This window comes from Aphelocoma coerulescens, chromosome 30 (genome assembly GCF_041296385.1).
Source record: "Aphelocoma coerulescens isolate FSJ_1873_10779 chromosome 30, UR_Acoe_1.0, whole genome shotgun sequence".
NCBI lineage: Eukaryota > Metazoa > Chordata > Aves > Passeriformes > Corvidae > Aphelocoma > Aphelocoma coerulescens.
In genome coordinates this window covers 908,290-933,599 of record NC_091043.1, presented here as the reverse complement: position 1 = coordinate 933,599, position 25,310 = coordinate 908,290, and the positions used below count along the sequence as shown (strand labels likewise).

The 25,310-nt window shown below is 55.4% G+C and overlaps 1 protein-coding gene across 5 annotated transcripts in view; it reads right to left on the bottom strand.

Annotated features, from left to right (window-relative positions):
• The window catches only part of BRD4 (bromodomain containing 4), a 68,021-nt gene that overhangs the window by 9,070 nt on the left and 33,641 nt on the right, over positions 1–25,310 (bottom strand). For 3 of the 5 annotated variants that reach the window (XM_068997843.1, XM_068997842.1, XM_068997844.1), the window contains exons 13-20: positions 23,899–24,009; positions 18,756–18,808; positions 16,957–17,290; positions 14,644–15,303; positions 9,323–9,435; positions 3,496–3,661; positions 1,994–2,121; positions 730–941 (exon numbers count right to left, since the gene is read on the bottom strand). In XM_068997843.1, the coding sequence (XP_068853944.1) occupies positions 730–941; positions 1,994–2,121; positions 3,496–3,661; positions 9,323–9,435; positions 14,644–15,303; positions 16,957–17,290; positions 18,756–18,808; positions 23,899–24,009 (1,777 nt within the window). Of the gene's footprint in view, positions 1–729; positions 942–1,993; positions 2,122–3,495; positions 3,662–9,322; positions 9,436–14,643; positions 15,304–16,956; positions 17,291–18,755; positions 18,809–21,305; positions 21,597–22,618; positions 23,802–23,898; positions 24,010–25,310 lie in introns of those variants that run through there. The other 2 variants (XM_068997847.1, XM_068997845.1) reach the window with 2 other exon arrangements.

The window sequence follows — 25,310 nt, the reverse complement described above, 5'->3', positions numbered from 1 at the left end:
GTGCTGTTTATGGGGTTCCTGGTGGTATTTGTGGGTTCCTGGTGGTGTTTGTGGGGTTCCTGGTGCTGTTTATGGGGCTCCTGGTGCTGTTTATGGGGTTCCTGGTGGTGTTTATGGAACTCCTGGTGCTGTTTATGGTGTTCCTGGTGGTATTTGTGGGTTCCTGGTGGTGTTTATGGTGTTCCTGGTGGTGTTTGTGGGTTCCTGGTGCTGTTTATGGTGTTCCTGGTGGTATTTGTGGGTTCCTGGTGGTGTTTATGGTGTTCCTGGGGGTGTTTATGGGGTTCCTGGTGCTGTTTATGGTGTTCCTGGTGGTGTTTATGGGGTTCCTGGTGCTGTTTATGGGGTTCCTGGTGGTGTTTATGGGGTTCCTGGTGCTGTTTATGGGGTTCCTGGTGGTATTTGTGGGTTCCTGGGGGTGTTTATGGAACTCCTGGTGCTGTTTATGGGGTTCCTGGTGGTATTTGTGGGTTCCTGGTGCTGTTTATGGGGTTCCTGGTGGTATTTGTGGGTTCCTGGGGGTGTTTCTGATGTTCGTGGTGCTGTTTATGGAACTCCTGGTGCTGTTTGTGGGTTCCTGGTGGTGTTTATGGTGTTCCTGGTGGTATTTGTGGGTTCCTGGTGGTGTTTATGGTGTTCCTGGTGGTGTTTATGGAGCTCCTGGTGGTATTTGTGGGTTCCTGGTGCTGTTTCTGATGTTCCCACCGGTGGCCCCGGCTGTCCCCTCACCTCATCCTCTCCTGCTCCCTCCGGAGCCGCTCCTTCTCGCGCTCCGCCTGCTCGGCCTGGGCCTTGAGGGCCTTCTCGCGCTCCTCCTTCTCGCGCGCCGCCCGCTTGAACTGCTCGAAGGAGTCGCTCGACGACTTGGCCGCGGCCGCCGGCGCCGCCGGGTGCTTCTGCACCAGGGACGCCCAGGAGCCCATGTTCTTGATCTTCAGGTCCTGCAAAAGGGATCTGGCTCACGAGAAGCTCGGGGATCCACCGGGATCCACCTGGAGCCGTGGTGGGACCTCCACAGGATCCCCCAGATCCAACCCTGGAGCTTCTCCACGTCCCTCAGCCTGGTGGGACCTCAGGAGAACCTCAGTGGGACCTCAGGAGGTTCTCCTGGACCCAACCCTGGAGCTTCTCCAGCTCCCTCAGCCTGGTGGGACCTCAGGAGGTTCTCCTGGACCCAACCCTGGAGCTTCTCCAGCTCCCTCAGCCTGGTGGGACCTCAGGGGGATCTCCTGGACCCAACCCTGGAGCTTCTCCAGCTCCCTCAGCCTGGTGGGACCTCAGGAGGTTCTCCTGGACCCAACCCTGGAGCTTCTCCAGCTCCCCCAGCCTGGTGGGACCTCAGGGGGTTCTGGACCCAACCCTGGAGCTTCTCCAGCTCCCTCAGCCTGGTGGGACCTCAGGGGGATCTCCTGGACCCAACCCTGGAGCTTCTCCAGCTCCCTCAGCCTGGTGGGACCTCAGGGGGTTCTGGACCCAACCCTGGAGCTTCTCCAGCTCCCCCAGCCTGGTGGGACCTCAGGAGGTTCTCCTGGACCCAACCCTGGAGCTTCTCCAGCTCCCCCAGCCTGGTGGGACCTCAGGGGGTTCTCCAACATCCAACCCTGGAGCTTCTCCAGCTCCCTCAGCCTGGTGGGACCTCAGGGGGATCTCCTGGATCCAACCCTGGAGCTTCTCCAGCTCCCTCAGCCTGGTGGGACCTCAGGAGGTTCTGGACCCAACCCTGGAGCTTCTCCAGCTCCCCCAGCCTGGTGGGACCTCAGGAGGTTCTCCTGGACCCAACCCTGGAGCTTCTCCAGCTCCCCCAGCCTGGTGGGACCTCAGGGGGATCTCCTGGACCCAACCCTGGAGCTTCTCCAGCTCCCTCTGGATCCCCCCCCACTTTCCTGGGACAGAACCCCCCAAAACCCCAAAGCCCAGGGCTCCAACGCGACCCTTTCTTGGGGATTCCTTGGGAAATTTGGGAATTTTCCCCCAAATTTGGTTTTTTTTTTACCTTCTTGGGGGCCACGGGGGTTTTGGGCTCCGGTTTCTGCCGGTCCTTGTCGGGCGCGGGCGGGGTCTGCTCCGGGGGTCGGATCACGGGCCGGGGTCCTCCCCCCTCCAGGGGCTTCAGCTCCGGCCCTGCAACCCCAAAAGTCGGGAATTGGGGGGGGTTGGAACCCAAAAATTGGGAATTGGGGGGGTTTGGAACCCAAGAATTGGGAATTGTGGGGGTTTGGAACCCAAAAATTGGGAATTGTGGGGGTTGGAACTCAAAAATTGGGAATTGTGGGGGTTTGGAACCCAAAAATTGGGAATTGGGGGGGTTTGGAACCCAAGAATTGGGAATTGTGGGGGTTTGGAACCCAAAAATTGGGAATTGTGGGGGTTGGAACTCAAAAATTGGGAATTGTGGGGGTTTGGAACCCAAAAATTGGGAATTGGGGGGGGTTTGGAACCCAAAAATTGAGAATTATTGGGGCTTTAGATCCCAAAATTGGGAACTGGGGAGCTTTTGAATCCAAAATTGGGAATTCGGGGGGTTTGGAACCCAAAAATTGGGAATTCGGGGGGTTTGGAACCCAAAAATTGGGGTTAGATCCCAAAATTGGGAATTATTGGGGTTTGGAACCCAAAGTTGGGAATTGTGGGGGTTGGAACCCAAAAATTGGGAATTGTGGGGGTTTGGAACCCAAAAATTGGGAATTATTGGGGTTTATAGATCCCAAAATTGGGAATTATTTGGGTTTGAACCCCAAAATTGGGAATTGTGGAGTTTTGAACCCAAAAGTTGGGAATTGGGGGGTTTTGAACCCCAAAGTTGGGAATTGTGGGGGTTTCTGACCCCAGAACTGGGGGGTGTTGGGGTCTCATCCCCACATTGGGATTTTTGAGGCCTCCCCCTCCCCATGAAATTTTTGGGGGATTTTTTAGGATTTTTTCCCTCCCTTTCGAGTTTTTGGGGGATTTTTGGGGGTTTTTCCCTCCCTTTGGAGTTTTTGGGGGATTTTTTTGGGTTTTTCCCCTCCCTTTGAAGTTTCTGGGGGATTTTTTGGCGTTTTCCCCTTCCTTTCGAGTTTTTGGGGGATTTTTTGGGGTTCTTCCCCTCCCTTTGCAGTTTTTGGGGGATTTTTTTGGGTTTCCCCTCCCTTTGAAGTTTCTGGGGGAATTTTTGGGTTTTTTCCCCTCCCATTGGAGATTTTGGGGGATTTTTTGGGGTTTTTCCCTCCCTTTGGAGTTTTTGGGGGATTTTTTCCCTCCCTTTCGTGTTTTTGGGGGATTTTTTGGGGTTTTTCCCCCCCTTTGGCGTTTCCGGGGGATTTTTTTGGGGTTTTCCCCTCCCTTTGGAGTTTCTGGGGGATTTTTGGGGTTTTTCCCCTCCCCATGAAGTTTCTGGGGAATTTTTTGGGTTTTTTTTCCCCGTTTTTTTTTTTTTTTTCCCCCTCCCCATGGAATTTTTTTGGGTTTTTTTGGGCTCTTTTGGGGTCTCCCCTCCCCGGGGGGGGCCGCACTCACTCTGGGGGAGGTGTGGGGCCGCTTTGATGCCCTCGGGGTGGCCCTTGGGGGGGTCCTGGCGCAGGGGGGGGCTGAAGGTCTCGTTGCGGATCACGGGCGAGTGCAGCTTCTCCTCCTTCCCCCCCCCCAGCGGCTGCGACTGCACCACCGAGGCCGCTCGCAGCTCCTGCCACGGGAAACTCGGGGTCAGGATGCACCCCAAAAACCCCAATTCTGACCCAAAAACCCCCATCCCGCTCGCAGCTCCTGCCACGGGAAAGCCGGGGTCAGGATGCACCCCAAAAACCCCAATTCCGACCCAAAAACCCCAATTCTGATCCCAAAAACCCCATTCTACTCGCAGCTCCTGCCACGGGAAACTCGGGGTCAGGATCCACCCCAAAACCCCAATCCTGACCCCAAAACCCCCATCCCGCTCGCAGCTCCTGCCACGGGAAACTCGGGGTCAGGATGCACCCCAAAAACCCCAATTCCGACCCCAAAAACCCCAATTCCTGACCCCAAAAAACCCCATTCTACTCGCAGCTCCTGCCACGGGAAACTCGGGGTCAGGATGCACCCCAAAAACCCCAATTCCGACCCAAAAACCCCAATCCTGACCCCAAAAACCCCCATCCCGCTCGCAGCTCCTGCCACGGGAAACTCAGGGTCAGGATGCACCCCAAAAACCCCAATCCTGACCCCAAAAACCCCAATTCCGACCCCAAAAACCCCAATCCTGACCCCAAAAACCCCAATTCCGACCCCAAAAACCCCATCCCGCTCGCAGCTCCTGCCACGGGAAAGCCGGGGTCAGGATCCACCCCAAAAACCCCAATCCTGACCCCAAAAACCCCAATCCTGACCCCAAAAACCCCAATCCTGACCCAAAAACCCCAAAACCCCCATCCCGCTCGCAGCTCCTGCCACGGGAAACTCGGGGTCAGGATCCACCCCAAAAACCCCAATTCTGACCCAAAAACCCCAATCCTGACCCCAAAAACCCCCATCCCGCTCGCAGCTCCTGCCACGGGAAACTCGGGGTCAGGATGCACCCCAAAAACCCCAATTCCGACCCAAAAACCCCAATTCCGACCCCAAAAACCCCAATCCTGACCCCAAAAACCCCAATTCTGACCCAAAAACCCCCATCCTACTTGCAGCTCCTGCCACGGGAAACTCGGGGTCAGGATGCACCCCAAAAACCCCAATTCCGACCCCAAAAACCCCAATTCCGACCCAAAAACCCCAATCCTGACCCCAAAAACCCCCATCCCGCTCGCAGCTCCTGCCACGGGAAACTCGGGGTCAGGATGCACCCCAAAAACCCCAATTCCGACCCAAAAACCCCAATTCTGACCCAAAAACCCCCATCCTACTTGCAGCTCCTGCCACGGGAAACTCGGGGTCAGGATGCACCCCAAAAACCCCAATTCTGACCCAAAAACCCCCATCCCACTCGCAGCTCCTGCCACGGGAAACTCGGGGTCAGGATGCACCCCAAAAACCCCAATTCCGACCCAAAAACCCCAATTCTGACCCAAAAACCCCAATCCTGACCCCAAAAACCCCATCCCGCTCGCAGCTCCTGCCACGGGAAACTCGGGGTCAGGATGCACCCCAAAAACCCCAATTCTGACCCAAAAACCCCAATCCTGACCCCAAAACCCCCATCCCGCTCGCAGCTCCTGCCACGGGAAACTCGGGGTCAGGATGCACCCCAAAAACCCCAATCCTGACCCCAAAAACCCCAATCCTGACCCCAAAACCCCCATCCTACTTGCAGCTCCTGCCACGGGAAACTCGGGGTCAGGATGCACCCCAAAAACCCCAATTCCGACCCCAAAAACCCCAATTCCTGACCCCAAAAAACCCCATTCTACTCGCAGCTCCTGCCACGGGAAACTCGGGGTCAGGATGCACCCCAAAAACCCCAATTCCGACCCCAAAAACCCCGATCCTGACCCCAAAAACCCCAATCCTGACCCCAAAAACCCCAATCCTGACCCCAAAAACCCCATTCTACTCGCAGCTCTTGCCACGGGAAACTCGGGGTCAGGATGCACCCCAAAAACCCCAATTCCGACCCAAAAACCCCAATCCTGACCCCAAACACCCCAATTCCGACCCCCCAAAAACCCCAATCCTGACCCCAAAAACCCCATTCTACTCGCAGCTCTTGCCACGGGAAACTCGGGGTCAGGATGCACCCCAAAAACCCCAATCCTGACCCCAAAAACCCCAATCCTGACCCCAAAAACCCCAATTCTGACCCAAAAAAACCCAATTCCGACCCAAAAACCCCAATCCTGACCCCAAAACCCCCATCCCGCTCGCAGCTCCTGCCACGGGAAAGCCGGGGTCAGGATGCACCCCAAAAACTCCCATCCTGACCCCAAAAACCCCAATCCTGACCCAAAAACCCCATCCTGACCCCAAAAACCCCATCCCGCTCGCAGCTCCTGCCACGGGAAACTCGGGGTCAGGATGCACCCCAAAAACCCCAATTCCGACCCAAAAACCCCAATTCCGACCCAAAAACCCCAATTCCGACCCAAAAACCCCAATCCTGACCCCAAAAACCCCCATCCCGCTCGCAGCTCCTGCCACGGGAAACTCGGGGTCAGGATCCACCCCAAAAACCCCAATTCCGACCCCAAAAACCCCCATCCTGCTCGCAGCTCCTGACATAGGAAATCTGGGATCAGGATCCATCCCAAAAACCCCAATCCTGACCCCAAAAACCCCCATCCCACTTGCAGCTCCTGCCATAGGAAATCTGGGATCAGGATCCATCCCAAAAACCCCAATCCTGACCCCAATCCCGACCCCAATCCCGATCCCACTTGCAGCTCCTGCCATAGGAAATCTGGGATCGGGATCCATCCCAAAAACCCCAATCCTGACCCCAATCCCAATCCCGATCCCGCTCGCAGCTCCTGCCACGGAAAATCCGGGATCAGTATCCATCCAGGCACCTCCATCCCATTCCTTCACACTGACCCTGATCCCGACCCCAATCCTGATCCTGACCCCGATCCCGACCCCAATCCCGACCCCAATCCTGATCCTGACCCCGATCCCGACCCCAATCCTGATCCCGACCCCAATCCTGATCCTGACCCCGATTCCGACCCCAATCCTGATCCTGACCCCAATCCTGATCCCGACCCCAATCCTGATCCTGACCCCGATCCCGACCCCAATCCCGATCCCGACCCCAATCCTGATCCTGACCCCAATCCTGATCCTGACCCCGATCCCGACCCCAATCCTGATCCTGACCCCAATCCTGATCCTGATCCCAATCCCGATCCCGACCCCAATCCTGATCCCGACCCCAATCCTGATCCTGACCCCGATCCCGACCCCAATCCTGATCCTGACCCCAATCCTGATCCTGACCCCGATCCCGACCCCAATCCTGATCCCGACCCTGATCCTGACCCCGATCCCGACCCCAATCCTGATCCCGACCCTAATCCTGATCCTGACCCCGATCCCGACCCCAATCCTGATCCTGACCCCAATCCCGATTCTGACCCCAATCCCGATTCTGACCCCGATCCCAATCCCAATCCTCATCCAAACCCTGCCTCCCACCTCCTGTGGGAAATCCCAGCCCCGATACCCCGACCCTCTTCCTCTTCCTCCTCCTCCTCCTCCTCCTCTTCCTCCCTGATCCCAACCCCGTTCCCAATCCCAAATCCCGGCTGTTTCAGCTCTTTTTTTGGCCGGATGTCGATCCCGATCCCGACCTCTCTCTGAACCTTTCCAGCGCCTCTGTGAGCGCGGATCCCGATCCTAACCCCGATCCTAACCCCGATCCTAACCCCAATCCTAACCCCGATCCTAACCCCGATCCTAACCCCAGTACTAACCCCGATCCGAACCCCGATCCTAACCCCAATCCTAACCCCGATCCTAACCCCAGTACTAACCCCGATCCTAACCCCGATCCTGACCCCGATCCTAACCCCGATCCTAACCCCAGTACTAACCCCAATCCTAACCCCGATCCGAACCCCGATCCGAACCCCAATCCTAACCCCGATCCTAACCCCAATCCCGACTCTGCTCCCAACCCCAGAACCCCCAATCCCCGCTGTTTCACCTGTTTTTGGGGCCGGATGTCGATCCCCATCCCAACCTCTCTCCGAACCATTCCAGCACCTCTGTGAGCGCTGATCCCAATCCTAACCCCGATCCTAACCCTGATCCTAACCCCAATCCTAACCCCAATCCTAACCCCGGTACTAACCCCGATCCTAACCCTGATCCCGACCCTGCTCCCAAATCCCCAAATCCCAACTCCCCGCTGTTTCACCTGTTTGTGGGGCCGGATGTCGCTCCCGCCCTCTCTCCGCGCCGCTCCAGCACCTCTGTGAGCGCTGATCCCGATCCTAACCCCGATCCTAACCCCAATCCTAACCCCGATCCTAACCCCGATACTGACCCTGCTCCCAACCCCAAATCCCCCAATCCCCGCTGTTTCACCTGTTTGTGGGGCCGGATGTCGCTCCCGATCCCGACCTCTCTCTGAACCTTTCCAGCGCCTCTGTGAGCGCTGATCCCAATCCTAACCCCGATCCTAACCCCGATCCTAACCCCAATCCTAACCCCAGTACTAACCCCAATCCTAACCCCAGTACTAACCCCAATCCTAACCCCAATCCTAACCACAGTACTAACCCCAGTACTAACCCTGATCCTAACCCCGATCCCAACCCTGCTCCCAAATCCCCAACTCCCCAAATCCCCGCTGTTTCACCTGTTTGTGGGGCCGGATGTCGATCCCACCCTCTCTCCGCACCGCTCCGACGCCTCTGTGAGCGCTGATCCCAATCCTAAGCCCGATCCTAACCCCAGTACTAACCCCGACCCCAAACCTGCTCCCAAATCCCCAGAACCCCCAATCCCCGCTGTTTCACTTGTTTGTGGGGCCGGATGTCGCTCCCGCCCTCTCTCCGCACCGCTCCAGCGCCTCTGTGAGTGCTGATCCCAATCCTAACCCCGATCCTAACCCCAATCCCAACCCTGATCCTAACCCCGATCCTAACCCCGCTCCCAAAGCCCCAAATCCCAAATCCCCGCTGTTTCACCTGTTTGTGGGGCCGGATGTCGCTCCCGCCCTCTCTCCGCACCGCTCCAGCACCTCTGTGAGCGCTGATCCCGATCCTAACCCCAATCCTGACCCCAATCCTAACCCCGATCCTAAACCCAATCCCGACTCTGCTCCTAACCCCAAATCCCCAAATCCCCGCTGTTTCACCTGTTTGTGGGGCCGGATGTCGCTCCCGCCCTCTCTCCGCACCGCTCCAGCACCTCTGTGAGTGCTGATCCCAATCCTAACCCCGATCCTAACCCCAATCCTAACCCCAATCCCGACCCTGCTCCCAAATCCCCAAATCCCAAATCCCCGCTGTTTCACCTGTTTGTGGGGCCGGATGTCGCTCCCGCCCTCTCTCCGCACCGCTCCAGCACCTCTGAGCGCTGATCCCAATCCTAACCCCGATCCTAACCCCGATCCTAACCCTGCTCCCAAATCCCCAAACCCCAACTCCCCGCTGTTTCACCTGTTTGTGGGGCCGGATGTCGCTCCCGCCCTCTCTCCGCACCGCTCCAGCACCTCTGTGAGCGCTGATCCCAATCCTAACCCCAATCCTAACCCCAATCCTAACCCTGATCCTAACCCTGCTCCCAAAGCCCCAAATCCCAACTCCCCGCTGTTTCACCTGTTTGTGGGGCCGGATGTCGCTCCCGCCCTCTCTCCGCGCCGCTCCGGCGCCTCGGCCTCGGCCGCCCCCCCCAGCCCCGATCCCCAAATCCCCCGATCCCGCTGTGGCACCTGTTTTTTTGGCTGGATGTTTTGCTGAGGGGGCGACTGAGGCACGAGGCCCTGGAACGGCGGCATCTGTGGGGAAGGCATCATGAGAGGGGAAGGGGCTTCCCGCAGGTGACCTGCAACGGGGGGGGGGGCACCGGTCAGTCAGCGTCGTCACCGCGCCGGCGCCGCCTCGGCACCGCGCCGGCACCGCGGCCCCGGCCCGCCGCCCGCCCCCAGGGAGCCTGGCACGGCCCCGGAAAGATCCCGGGATAACCTCAAAGGATCCCCAAGATGGTCCTGAGGGATCCCAAGATGTCCTCAAAGAACCCCAAGATGGTCCTGAGGGACCCAAAAATGGCCTCAAAGGACCCCGGGTTGGTCCTGAGGGACCCCAAAACGGCCTCAAAGAACCCCAAGATGGTCCTGAGGGACCCCAAAATGGCCTCAAAGAACCTCGGGATGGCCCTGAGGGACCCCAAAATGGCCTCAAAGAACCTCAGCTTGGTCCTGAGGGACCCTGAGGGACCCCAAAATGGCCTCAAAGAACCCCGAGATGGTCCTGAGGGACCCCAAAACGGCCTCAAAGGATCCCCAAGATGGCCCTGAGGGACCCCAAAACGGCCTCAAAGGATCCCCAAGATGGTCCTGAGGGATCCCAAGATGTCCTCAAAGAACCTCGGCTTGGTCCTGAGGGACCCTGAGGGACCCCAAAACGGCCTCAAAGAACCCTGAGATGGTCCTGAGGGACCCCAAAATGGCCTCAAAGAACCCTGAGATGGTCCTGAGGGACCCCAAAATGGCCTCAAAGAACCCCGAGATGGTCCTGAGGGACCCCAAAATGGCCTCAAAGAACCCCGAGATGGTCCTGAGGGACCCCAGAACAGCCTCAAAGGACCCCAGGATGGTCCTGAGGGACCCCAAAACGGCCTCAAAGAACCTCGGGATGGCCCTGAGGGACCCTGAGGGACCCCAAAATGGCCTCAAAGGACCCCGGGTTGGTCCTGAGGGACCCCAAAACGGCCTCAAAGAACCCCAAGATGGTCCTGAGGGACCCCAAAATGGCCTCAAAGAACCTCGGGATGGCCCTGAGGGACCCCAAAATGGCCTCAAAGAACCCCGAGATGGTCCTGAGGGACCCCAAAATGGCCTCAAAGAACCTCGGCTTGGTCCTGAGGGACCCTGAGGGACCCCAAAATGGCCTCAAAGAACCCCGAGATGGTCCTGAGGGACCCCAAAACGGCCTCAAAGGATCCCCAAGATGGCCCTGAGGGACCCCAAAACGGCCTCAAAGGATCCCCAAGATGGCCCTGAGGGACCCCAAAACGGCCTCAAAGAACCCCAAGATGGTCCTGAGGGACCCCAAGATGTCCTCAAAGAACCTTGGCTTGGTCCTGAGGGACCCTGAGGGACCCCAAAACGGCCTCAAAGAACCCTGAGATGGTCCTGAGGGACCCCAAAATGGCCTCAAAGAACCCCAGGATGGTCCTGAGGGACCCCAAAATGGCCTCAAAGGATCCCCAAGATGGCCCTGAGGGACCCCAAAACGGCCTCAAAGGATCCCCAAGATGGTCCTGAGGGATCCCAAGATGTCCTCAAAGAACCTCGGCTTGGTCCTGAGGGACCCTGAGGGACCCCAAAACGGCCTCAAAGAACCCTGAGATGGTCCTGAGGGACCCCAAAATGGCCTCAAAGGACCCCAGGATGGTCCTGAGGGACCCCAAAACGGCCTCAAAGAACCTCGGGATGGCCCTGAGGGACCCTGAGGGACCCCAAAATGGCCTCAAAGAACCCCAGGATGGTCCTGAGGGACCCCAAAACGGCCTCAAAGGATCCCCAAGATGGCCCTGAGGGACCCCAAAACGGCCTCAAAGGATCCCCAAGATGGCCCTGAGGGACCCCAAAACGGCCTCAAAGGATCCCCAAGATGGTCCTGAGGGATCCCAAGATGTCCTCAAAGAACCTCGGCTTGGTCCTGAGGGACCCTGAGGGACCCCAAAACGGCCTCAAAGAACCCTGAGATGGTCCTGAGGGACCCCAAAATGGCCTCAAAGAACCCCGAGATGGTCCTGAGGGACCCCAAAATGGCCTCAAAGAACCCCGAGATGGTCCTGAGGGACCCCAGAACAGCCTCAAAGGACCCCAGGATGGTCCTGAGGGACCCCAAAACGGCCTCAAAGAACCTCGGGATGGCCCTGAGGGACCCTGAGGGACCCCAAAATGGCCTCAAAGAACCCCAGGATGGTCCTGAGGGACCCCAAAACGGCCTCAAAGAACCCCGTGATGGTCCTGAGGGACCCAAAAATGGCCTCAAAGAACCCCAAGATGGCCCTGAGGGACCCCAAAATGGCTTCAAAGAACCTCGGGATGGCCCTGAGGGACCCTGAGGGACCCCAAAATGGCCTCAAAGAACCCCAAGATGGTCCTGAGGGACCCCAAAACGGCCTCAAAGGATCCCCAAGATGGTCCTGAGGGATCCCAAGATGTCCTCAAAGAGCCTCGGCTTGGTCCTGAGGGACCCTGAGGGACCCCAAAATGGCCTCAAAGAACCCCGGGTTGGTCCTGAGGGACCCCAAAATGGCCTCAAAGAACCCCAGGATGGCCCTGAGGGACCCCGAGATGTCCTCAGAGAACCCTTGAGATCCTTGAGATCCTCAGTGACTCAAGCCCCCCAAAATCTGGAGATCCTCAAGAACTCAAAGAACCTCAAGAACCGGAGATCCTCGAGATGCTCAAAAACTGAAGATCCCCGAGATCTTCAAAACCTGGAATTCCTTGAGATCCTGAAGAACTCGTGACCCCCAAAAACTGGAGCTCCTCGAGATCCTCAAGAACCTCACAAACTGGAGATCCTCAATCGCTCAAGACCCCCAAAACCTGGAGATCCTCAAGAACCCAAGACCCTCAAAAACTGGAAATCCTGGAGATCCTAAACCCCTGGAGACATCCTTGAAATCCGCAAGAACCTCAAAAAAAAAACCCCCGGAGATGTTTCAGACCCTCGAAAGCTGAAGATGCTCAAAAACCGGAGCTCCCCGAAAGCCTGGACAAGCGGAGACCTTTGGGATCCTCCGCAACGCCAAAACCCTCGGCACCGCGAGATCCTCCAGCGGCCTCAAAGCCCCGCGGCTCCGCGGAGACCCCGCCGCAGCCTTCCCCACCAGCACCCCTTCCTCTTCCTCCATCCGTCCGTCCGTCCATCTGTCTGTCCGTCTGTCCATCCATCTGTCGGTCCATCCGTCTGTCCATCCATCCATCCCTCCATTCCTCCATCTATGGATCCATCCATCCATCCCTCCATCCATCCATCCATCTGTCCATCCATCCCTCCATCCCTCCATCCATCTGTCGGTCCATCCGTCTGTCCATCCATCCCTCCATCCATCTGTCCATCCGTCGGTCCATCCGTCTGTCCCTCCATCCATCCATCCGTCCATCCGTCGGTCCATCCGTCCGTCCATCCTTCCCTCCATCCATCTTTTATCCATCCCTCCATCCCTCCATCCATCCATCCCTCAGTCCCTCCATCTGTCATCCATCTATCCCTCTGTCTATCCATCCATCCATCCCTCCATCCATCCGTCCATCTGTCTGTCCCTCCATCCATCCATCCCTCCATCATCCATCCATCCATCCCTCTATTCATCCATCCCTCCATCCATCCGTCTATCTGTCCGTCCATCCCTCCATCCATCCATCCCTCCATCTATCCATCCCTCCATCCATCCATCCCTCCATCCATCCATCCCTCCATCCATCCCTCCATCCATCCATCCGTCCATCCCTCCATCCATCCATCCCTCCATCCATCATCCATCCCTCCATCCATCCATCCCTCCATCCATCCATCATCCCTCCATCCATCATCCATCCATCCATCCCTCCATCCATCCATCCCTCCATCCATCCCTCCATCCATCCCTCCATCCATCCCTCCATCCATCCATCCCTCCATCCATCCCTCCATCCATCATCCATCCATCCATCCATCCCTCCATCCATCCATCCCTCCATCCATCCCTCCATCCATCCATCCATCCATCCATCCATCCCTCCATCCATCCATCCATCCATCCATCCATTCCTCCATCCATCCATTCCTCCATCCATCCATCCATCCATCCATCCATCCATCCCTCCATCCATCCATCCATCCATCCCTCCATCCCTCCATCCATCATCCCTCCCTCCATCCATCCCTCCATCCATCCCTCCATCCATCCCTCCATCCCTCCATCCATCCATCCCTCCATCCATCCATCCCTCCATCCATCCCTCCATCCATCCATCCATCCCTCCATCCATCCCTCCATCCCTCCATCATCCATCCCTCCATCCATCATCCATCCATCCATCCCTCCATCCATCCATCCCTCCATCCATCCCTCCATCATCCATCCATCCATCCATCCCTCCATCCATCCATCCATCCATCCATCCATCCCTCCATCCATCCCTCCATCCATCCATCATCCATCCATCCCTCCATCCATCCATCCATTCCTCCATCCATTCCTCCATCCATCCATCCCTCCATCCATCCATCCATCATCCATCCCTCCATCCATCCCTCCATCCATCCCTCCATCCATCCATCCATCCCTCCATCCATCCATCATCCATCCCTCCATCCATCATCCATCCATCCATCCCTCCATCCATCCATCCCTCCATCCATCCCTCCATCCATCATCCATCCCTCCATCCCTCCATCCATCCATCCATCCATCCATCCCTCCATCCCTCCATCCATCCATCCATCCATCCATCCCTCCATCCATCCATCCCTCCATCCATCCATCCATCCCTCCATCCATCCATCCATCCCTCCATCCCTCCATCCATCCCTCCATCCATCCATCCATCCATCCATCCATCCATCCATCCATCCATCCATCCCTCCATCCATCCATCCATCCATCCCTCCATCCATCCATCCATCCATCCATCCATCCCTCCATCCATCCCTCCATCCATCCATCCCTCCATCCATCCATCCATCCCTCCATCCATCCATCCATCATCCATCCCTCCATCCATCCCTCCATCATCCATCCATCCATCCATCCATCCCTCCATCCATCCATCCATCCCTCCATCCATCCATCCCTCCATCCATCCATCCATCCATCCATCCATCCATCATCCATCCATCCATCCATCCCTCCATCCATCCATCCCTCCATCCATCCATCCATCCCTCCATCCATCCCTCCATCATCCCTCCATCCCTCCATCCATCCCTGTGTCCATCCCTCCATCCATCCATCCTTTATCCATCCATCCCTCCCTCCCTCCCTCCCTCCGTCCGTCCGTCCGTCCTCGCTCCGGCAGCCGCCGCTCACCGGTGCCGTACGGGTCGGGCTTGTGGTGCCGCGGTGACGGGTGGTGCTGGATGACCTGCTGCGGCTTGGCCGGCGCCGGCTGCGGCGGCTGCACCGGCGGCTGCACCGGGGGCTGCGGCTGCTGCTGCGGCTGCGGCTGCTGCGGCGGCGCCGGCGGCTGCGCCAGGTGCGACGGGAAGGGCAGGGGCTGCAGGTGCAGCGGGCGCGGCGGCGGCGGCGGCGGCTGCAGCGGCTGCACCGCGGGATGCGCCGGCGGCGGCGGCAGCGCCGGGGGAGGCGGCGGCGGCTGCGGCGGCGGCGGCTGCGACTGGACCTTCACTGAAGGGAGAAGCGGAGTCTGCGGCTGCACCTTCTGCAGCTGCTGCAGGTACAGCTGCATCTGGCTGGTGCTCAGCGGGAGGTTGTGGTGCGGCGGCGGCGGCGGCACCGGCGGCGGCGGCACCGGCGGAGGCGGCACCGGCGGCGCGGGCGGCTCCTCGTCCTCCAGCAGCACCTGCGGCGGCTGCGGCAGCGGCGGCTGCGGGAGCAGCGGCTGCGGCGGCGGCTGCGGCGGCGGGGGCAGCGCCGGGGACACGGCCGGCGGCCGCGGCGGCTTCGGGGGCAGCGCCGCCGCCCGGTTGCTGGGCCTCGAGGGCTGCTGAGGCAGAGCGTTGTGCAAAGCTGCGGAGGAAGGACACGGCGGTGAGATGGCAGAGCTCCCACGGGGTGCTCCAACATCCCCAACCCCACCCGACACCGTCCTTGTCCTCTGGGGTGTCCCAGGAAGGACACGGCGGTGAGATGGGAGAGCTCCCATGGGGTGCTCCAACATCCCCCAAACCCCACCCGACACCGTCCTTGTCCTCTGGGGTGTCCCAGGAAGGACACAGCGGTGAGATGGGAGAGCTCCCATGGGGTGCTCCAACATCCCCCAAACCCCACCCGACTCCATCCTTGTCCTGGATGTCCCAGGAAGGACACGGGGCTGAGATGGGAGAGCTCCCATGGGGTGCTCCAACATCCCCCAAACCCCACCCAACCCCATCCTTGTCCTCCTGCACGTCCCAGGAAGGACATGGGTGAAGTCAGGAGAGCTCCCATGGGGTGCTCCAACATGCCCCAACCCCCACCCGACCCCGTCCTCCTCCTCTGGGGTGTCTCAGGAAGGACACGGGGCTGAGATCAGGAGAGCTCCCATGGGATCACCCATCGCCCACTGTCCCACCCCATCACCCTCCAGGAGGAGCCAACCCCACCCAACCCCGTCCTCTCCCTCTGGACGTTGGGATGTCCCAGGAAGGCCACGGCAGCGAGGTCGGGAGAACTTCCGGGGCTTTGTCCGTCACCCCCCAGTCCCACCCGGCCCCGTCCTCTCCCTCGGGGATGTTGGGACATCTCTACAAGACCACGAGGAGCATCAAGAGTGAAGAACCTCCCAGGAGGAACCAATCCCACCCAACACCCTCCTCATCCTCTGGGACGTCGGGATGACACCACCAAGAGCCAAGGACCTCCCTTCTCCCCCACCCACTGCCATCCTCTCCCTCTGCCACGTTGGGACATGGAGAGCCAACCAACCCCACCCCACCCCACCCCACCACCATCCTCTTCCTCGTCAGGGAGAACGTGTCGGGACATCCCGGCAAGGCCGTGGTGGCACCGTCACCGTCATCGAGTGCCAAGAACCTCCCTTCTCCTCCCCCCACCACTGCCATCCTCACCCTCTGCCACGCTGGGACATCCCAACAAGACCACGTTGGGACATGGAGAGCCAACCAACCCCACCCCGCCACCACCATCCTCTTCCTCATCAGGGAGAACGTGTCGGGACGTCCCGGCGAGGCCGTGGTGGCACCGGCACCGTCATCGAGTGCCAAGGACCTTCCTTCTCCTCCACCCACTGCCATCCCCTCCGTCTGCCACGTTGGGACATCCCAACAAGACCACGTTGGACATGGAGAGCCAACCAACCCCACCCCACCCCACCACCATCCTCTTCCTCATCAGGGAGAACGTGTCGGGACGTCCCGGCGAGGCCGTGGTGGCACCGTCACCGTCATCGAGTGCCAAGGACCTTCCTTCTCCTCCACCCACTGCCATCCTCACCCTCTGCCACGTTGGGACATCCCAACAAGACCACGTTGGACATGGAGAGCCAACCAACCCCACCCCACCACCATCATCCTCTTCCTCATCAGGGAAAACGCGTCGGGACGTCCCGGCGAGGCCGTGGTGGCACCGTCACCGTCATGGAGGGCCAAGAACCTCCCTTCTCCTCCCCCCACCGCCACCCCCTCCCCCTTCCAGGAGACCCCAGCCCGCGCCGGCGCTCACCTGGAGGAGACACCACGTGCTGGTTGAGGTGGGGGGGGGTGCTGTGCTCGGGCGCCGGGGGCAGGTGGGGCGGGGGCAGCTCGGGCTGGGGCAGGTGCAGGATGGGTTGGCCGAAATGGGCCATGGTGTCAAACATGGTCCCCGGCAAGGGGTGCTCCAGGACGGGCACCTGGGCGGGGACGAAGGGCGGCGGCGGCGGCGACGCCTTCAGGGGCGCCGCGGGCTGCGGGACGGGCGGCGGCTGCGGCGGCTGCAGCGCCTGCGGGACGGGCTGAGGCGGCGCCGGAGGAGGCTGCGGCGGTGCCGGCGCCGGTTGGTGGTGGTGGTGGTGGTGCTGGGGGGAAGAGGGAGGAGTTAGAGGTGGGATGGGGGTTTGGGTTTCGGGAATGAGCTCTTGGGGCATCAAAATGGGGTTTTGGGCATCTAAGTGTCCTTTTGGGTCATCAAAATGGGGTTTTGGTTGTCTAAGTGTCCTTTTGGGTCATCAAAATGGGGTTTTGGTTGTCTAAGTGTCCTTTTGGGTCATCAAAATGGGGTTTTGGGAGTCTTAAGTGTCCTTTTGGGTCATCTAAGTGTCCTTTTGGGTCATCAAAATGGGGTTTTGGGCATCTAAGTGTCCTTTTGGGTCATCAAAATGGGGTTTTGGTTGTCTAAGTGTCCTTTTGGGTCATCAAAATGGGGTTTTGGGAGTCTTAAGTGTCCTTTTGGGTCATCTAAGTGTCCTTTTGGGTCATCAAAATGGGGTTTTGGGCATCTAAGTGTCCTTTTGGGTCATCAAAATGGGGTTTTGGTTGTCTAAGTGTCCTTTTGGGTCATCAAAATGGGGTTTTGGGAGTCTTAAGTGTCCTTTTGGGTCATCTAAGTGTCCTTTTGGGTCATCAAAATGGGGTTTTGGGTATCTAAGTGTCCTTTTGGGTCATCAAAATGGGGTTTTGGGTATCTAAGTGTCCTTTTGGGTCATCTAAGTGTCCTTCTGGGTCATCAAAACAGGGTTTTGGGAGTCTTAAGTGTCCTTTTGGGTCATCAAAATGGGGTTTTGGGCATCTACGTGTCCTTTTGGGTCATCTAAGTGTCCTTTTGGGTCATCAAAACAGGGTTCTGGTCACCGAAACGTCCTTCTGGGTCATCAAAATAACCAACCCAAATCCATGGATCCCATCCTGATCCATGGATCCAATGTCAACGCAATCCATGGATCCCAACCCAGTCCAACCCATGGTTCTCATTCCAATCCATGGATCCCATCCCAATCCCAATCCATTGATCCTACCCTGATCCATGGATCCAATGCCAACCCAATCCATTGATCCTACCCCGATCCAATCCATGGATCCAATCCCAACTCATGGATCCCATCCCAATCCATGGATCCAATCCCAACCCACGGATCCCATTCCCAATCCACAGATCCCAACCCAACCCATGGATCCCATCCCAATCCAATCCATGGATCCCATCCCAATCCATGGATCCCATCCCAATCCAATCCATGGATCCAATCCCAACCCATGGATCCCATCCCAATGCACGGATCCCAACCCAATCCAACCCATGGATCTCATTCCAACCCATGGATCCCATCCCAATTTATGGATCCAATCCCAACCCATGGATCCAATCCCAACCCATGGATCCAATCCCAACCCATGGATCCCATCCCAATTTATGGATCCAATCCCAACCCATGGGTCCCATCCCAACCCATGGATCCCATCCCAATCCAATCCATGGATCCCACCCCAATCCACAGATCCCACCCCAACCCATGGATCCCACCCCACTCCCCATCCCATTCCTACCTTTTTCTGCTCCCGCCCCGAGTGCCCTTTTTTCTTCAATTTCGGCGCCATTTCTGCCAAAAAAAAAAAACGGGAAGAGAAAAAAAATTAATTCGGGAACGGCACCGGATGAACCCGATCGGGGATGGGGCTGGAATTGCCCAGGGATGGGGCCGGAATCCCACAGGGATTGCTGGGATCGGGGATCGGGGTTTTTGCCGCCAAAAAAAGGAGGGAAAATTGCTGGAAAAAGATCCAAGAAAATCCATGGATCGACCAGGCTCAGGAATCCCGGGAACGCCGCGGGTCCGGAGGGGAGATCCGGAGCCGGATTCTCGGCAGGAGGGATTAAAAAACCCCTGGATATCAAAATATCTCACGGATAAAAAGATCAGGGATCAAATATTCCTAAAACAAAAGCAATCAGGGCTTAAATATTCCAGTGGTAAAAAAATGAGGGATTAAATATCCTGGGGAGAAAAAAACTCAAGGATTAAATATTCCTAAAATAAAAGAAAATCAGGGATTAAATTCCTAGTGATTAAAAAAAAAAATAGTAATGTGGATTAAAAAAAACAGGGATCAAATATCCCTAAAATTAATAAAATAGGCATCAAATATTCCTAAAACTAAAAAATAAGGCTCAAATATCCCTAAAATTAAAAAACCAGAATCAAATATCACTAAAATCAAAAAATAGGGATCAAAGATCCCTAAAATTAAAGAAAACAGGGATCAAATATCCCTAAAATTAAAAAACCAGGAATCAAACATCCCTAAAGTAAAAAAACCAGGGATCAAATATCCCTAAAATCAAAAAATAGGGATCAAATACCCCTAAAATTAAAAAACCAGGATCAAATATCCCTAAATTTTAAAAAACAGGGATCAAATATCCCTGAAATAATAAAAACACCAATCAGGGATTCAATTCCCGGTGCTGAAAAAATCCAGGATCGAGAATCCCTACGATCAAAAATTCCCAAGATAAAAAAAAAAACCAGGGATGAAACATCCCAAAGGCAGCAATTTCCCATCCCCAAATCCGCGTCCCATTCCCACGGGATGAGCTCCAAACCCGCCCTGATCGGAAGTTGGGATTTGGGGAGGGATTTTTCCCGGGAATTCCTCCCCAGGGAACGTGGAATTAACCAAAGCCATCGTCCAAGCCCCGTTATCCGAGCCCGGAATTCCCACGGCATCAGATTCGTGGCATTTTCTGGGATGAACTCGGCAGAATTCCACGGATAAACCCCCCCCGGGAGGATTCTGAGGCGGAGAAACTTCCCCGATTCTCCGGGATCGGGACCCCGATGGGATTTTCCCATCAATCCCTCCCAAAACTGAAGGAATTCCATAAATTTCCCATTTAGATCCCATAAATTTCCTTTATTGAAGGCAGCGCCAACGCCCGGGATCGGTACCGGAGCCGGGATCGACCTTTGGAATATTCTGAGGACAAAACTGGTAAAAAATGGAGTTTTTGGGGAAAAAATTCCAACAGGAAATGGCTGGGAATGGGAGATGAGAAAATCTGATCCAGGTGGGTTTCCATGGCTCCGAATTCCCACGTTTTCAGATCCCGATGGGTTTCCATGGCTTAGAATTCCCAGATTTTCAGCTCTTCCCATTCCCACATTTTCAGATCCCGATGGGTTCCCGTGGATCCTGACGGCCATCCATGGCTGCCAAGGGGTTTCCACGGATTGGGATGGGCATCCACGGCCTCAAATTCCCACATTTTCAGATCCCGATGGGTTTCCATGGCTCAGAATTCCCAGATTTTCAGATCCCGATGAGTTTCCATCCCACTGGATCATCACGGAACGGTGAAGAAACCCCAAAATCGGCCGGAATTCCGGGTGTTGGGTGGGAAGAAGAGAAAACCGGAGATAATAATCCAGGATTGAATTCCCAAAAAGTCCCTTGGCCGGGATTTGGGGTGGGATTTGGAGCTGCTCCAGTTGGACCACGAGGATGATCCCAAAATTCATCGCCGACTGTCAGCTTCCAGTCGGAATCGCGAGGTCCAGACGGAGATTCCAAGGATTCCAGCCCAAGGACGATCCCAACGTCCAGCGCCGGTCGCTGATCCCAGTTGGAATCGCGCTTTCGGAAGGATCCTCCTGGATTGTGGAGATCCCAACCCTCATGGCTGGATGTTGGATCCCAGTTGGAATTTTCTGGTCCAAAAGGAGATTCCAGGGATTCCAAGCCAAGGAAGAACCTCCAGCGTTGCTGAGGCCGATGGGTGGATCCCAGCTGGAATTTTCTGGTCCAGAAGGATCCTCCAGGAATTCTGGAGATCCCAAAGGTGATCCCAAACCTCCAGCATCGGATGTCAGCTCCCAGTTGGAATCACGACGTCCAGACGGAGATTCCAGGGATTCCAACCCAAGGATGATCCCAACGTCCATCACTGGTTGCTGATCCCAGTCGGAATCGCGCTTCCGGAAGGATCCTCCCGGAATTCTGGAGATCCCAACCCTCATGGCCGGATGCTGGATCCCTGTTGGAATTTTCTGGTCCACATGGAGATTCCAAGGATTCCAAGCCAAGGACGATCCCAACGTCCATCGCCGGTCGCTGATCCCAGCCGGAATCGCGCTTCCGGAAGGATCCTCCCGGATTGTGGAGATCCCAACCCTCATGGCCGGACGTTGGATCCCAGTTGGAATTTTCTGGTCCTGAAGGATCCTCCTGCAATTCTGGAGATCCCAAGGACGATCCCAACCTTCGTTCCCAGCTGCTGGGTCCCGGTCGGAATCGCGTTCCCAGAAGGATCCTCCCGGATTCTGGAGATCCCAACCCCCGGCTGAACCTTCAAGCCCGAATCCGTGCGGATAAAATCCACTTTTCCACCTGGAAAAATCATTCCCAGATGATTCTGGGGCGGAAAGGTCAAACCTGGGCGTGGCCACGTGGATTTATGGGATTGTTCCCAAATTTCCCCCCAAATCCTGATTTAATTCCCACCCAAACAGCGAAACGCCGACGGAAGGATCCGATCCCAACATCCTGGCTTAAAATTCCATGGAAAAAGTGGATTTTGGGAGTCCTTTTATTGCTTTTATTGTTTCAAAAGATCCAACGGATCCAATTTTCCAGGATTTTGGGGGAGGAAGGAATTGGTGCTTCCAAGGCTGAGAAATCTGGGAAAAAGCGGCTAAAAACCAACGGATTTTAGGAAAATATTTGGGGCAGATCCAGGTTTTTTGGGGAAAAAATCTGGATTTGGTGATTTGGAGTTAAAATTCATCCCACAAAAAGCCTTTCCCAGGTTTTCCTGCTTCCAACCACCACTTTTTGGGGAAAAATTCCCTAAAAAAGAGCTTTTTCTGTCGTTTGGGAAGCTGGATCAGGAGCGGCTCCGAGATTTTGGCCTTTCCCAGGTTTTTATTGGAACAAGGAGAGTTTGGCATCGACCCGTGCCGAAAATTCCCGGATTTTCGGATTGCTGGGATCATCCCACACCTCATCCCAATGAGGATCCGCCATCGGATTTGGGGGGGAAATGAAGGATTTTCAATCAATTTTGGGATTGGGATGGGTTTGGAGGGGGAATTTTATGGGATGGGATTGGGGCTCTGGATTTGGGATGAGCCCAATCCCATAAATTCTGCTGGAAAATCCGATAAAAATGGGATTTAAAGGATAAACCCAGGGAGTTTCGCTCCTGGGAAGAATTCAGCACCAAATCCTGGGATTTTCCCATTCCTAAGTCAGGTCTAAAAATTCCAACAAAACCTTTCAACCTCCTCCAAAAAACCTCAAATTTACGGAAAACTCCTTCAACTTTCCCTAAAAAATTCATCCCAGTGTTCCGAGATCCCTAATTCCGGCTTTATCCCGGAAAATCGCCGGGAAGCGCCACCAGATCTGGCTCAATCCTGCTTTCTTTGGGATTATTTCATTTTATTCGGGATTTCTGCTCCCTCTCCGCTCCGGAATCCGATCCCAAATGTTTCCATGGGGTTCTCCAACACTGCAGCCCCCAAACCCTTCCTGTTTCCTGGAGTTAAGCCCGGCTCAACCTCGGATTTCGGGATGGGGACAAATCCAGCGGGAGGCGACGGCAAATCCCAAACCCAGGGCGGGGAGGGGCACGAGGGAAAGGCGGGAATTGGGAAAATTTGGGATAAGAAGAAGGAAAAATCGGGATTTCACCCCGACGGCGGCGCGAGGGAGGTGCAGGCGGCGACGCCGGGGACTCGGGATTTCCAATTCCCCCCGAATCCATTTTTTCCTCCAGATCCCAGATCCCGAATCCGCCCGGTGCCGTAAAATAAAAAGGGAGTTATCCCTAAAATCCCGTTCCCTCCATTTTTAAAATCCATAAAATCCCTTTTTCACCATCTCTTTTCTCCATAAAATTCCACTTCCATTTTTCCTCTATAAAATCCCATCTCCTCCACAAAATCCCATTCCCTCCACTTTTTTTCTCCACAAAACTCCATTTCCTCCATTTTTCTCCATAAAATCCCCTTTTCTCCATCTTTTTGCCATAAAACCCCATTTCCTCCATTTTTAAAATCCATAAAATCCCCTTTTCTCCATCTTTTTTTTGCCATAAAACCCCATTTTTCCTCCATTTTTCTCCCTCAAATCTCCTTGTTCTCCATTTTTATCCATAAAATCCCCTTTTCTCCATCTTTTTTTTGCCACAAAACCCCATTTTTCCTCCATTTTTCTCCCTCAAATCTCCTTGTTCTCCATCTTTATCCATAAAATCCCCTTTCCTCCGTTCTTTTCTCCATAAAATTCCCCTTCCTGCCTCTTTTCGGATCCCTCCAATCCCACTCCTTCCATCTTGCCCTGCACAAACCCCCATTTTCTCCACGGTTTTTAACTTTTCCCCCCAAAATCCCATTTTCTCCACGAAATCGCCTTCCCTCCGGTAAATCCCATCTCCTCCACGCCTCGAGCCAACGTTTCCTTCGGAAAATCCCACTTTTCCCCCCCAAAAAACGCCAATCCCGCTCCACCAAGACCTCCCACGGCGCTCGCTCCAGGGAACAACAGGAAAACCAACAACTCCGGAGCAAATCCCGGGCTGGGGGCAGGAGGCTGCGGAGGTTTCCCAAAAGAAGAAGTGACGGCGGAGGCAGGAATGAAATCGAGTTTATTTGTCCGGAGAAGGTCGGGAAGGGCGGGAAGCGCTAACCTGAGTCCGACTCGTCGCTGTCGGAGGAGCTGGACTCGCTGCTGGATTCCGACTCCGACGAGGAGAAACCCTTGAGCTTGGAGGAGCCGGCCAGGACGTCGACCTTCTCTGCTGGGAGAGACGGGAAGCGGTCAGCGCGGGGGCGTTAGGCCGGAACGGAACAGCGGAGTGCAGCTGCTTGGTCCTAAACTCAACTGGGGGGTCCTAAACTCAACTGGGGGGTCCTAAACCCCACTGGTTCGTCCCAAACCCAACTGGTTGGTCCCAAACTTAACTGCTTGGTCCTAAACCTAACTGGTTGGTCCCAAACCCAATTGGTTCGTCCTAAACCCAGATGGTTCATCCCAAACCCAGATGGTTCATCCCAAACCCAACTGGTTGGTCCCAAACCCAACTGGTTCGTCCTAAACCCAACTGGTTCGTCCCAAACCCAACTGGTTGGTCCCAAATCCAACTGGTTCGTCCCAAACCCAACTGGTTCGTCCCAAACCCAACTGGTTGGTCCCAGACCCAACTGGTTGGTCCCAGACCCAACTGGGTGCTCCTAAACCCAGCTGGTTGGTCCCAAACTCAACTAGTTCATCCTAAACACAACTGGTTGGTCCTGAGCTCAACTGGTTTGTCCCAACCTCAACTGGTTCCTCCTAACCTCAACTGGTTCCTCCTAAAGCCAACTGGTTCATCCCAAGCTCAACTGGTTGGTCCCAGACTCAACTGGTTCCTCCAAAACCCAACTGGTTCATCCCAAACCCAACTGGTTCATCCCGAGTTCAGTTGGGTTATCCTGAACTCATTGGTTCGTCCTAAACTTAACTGGTTTATCCTGAACTTAACTGGTTCATCCCAAACCCAACTGGTCCAGCCCAAACCCAGCTGGTTCCTCCTAAACTCAACCGGTTGGTCCCAAGCTCAACTGATTCATCCTGAACTCATTGGTTCCTCCTAAACCCAACTGGTCCAGCCCAAACCCACCCAGCCCCTCCCACCCTCTTAAGTTGATTTTTAAAAATAAAAATACAAATAAAAATTTTAAAAATTACCAAAAAAAGAATTTCCAGTAATTAAAATTAAAAATGCAAATTCCAGCAATTAAAAAAAAAAAAAATTGGTAACTAAAGATAGAACGGGAATTAAAGTGCACAAAAGTTGTTCATTTTAATGAAAAAAATCTGCCTAATTTTGTTCATGTCAAAAATAAGAAAGTAAATTAATAAAAATTTAAAGATTTTTATACTTCGACAATTAAACCCACTAATCGAATAATTAAACAGAATAATATATCAATTTAATAAAACATTTTAATTAATTGATTTAGTAATTTAAATTTGCCTCAATAATTTAACCCGAACCTAATAATTTAACGACAAATAATGTAATAATTTAATGACCAATAATTTAATAATGTAGTGGCA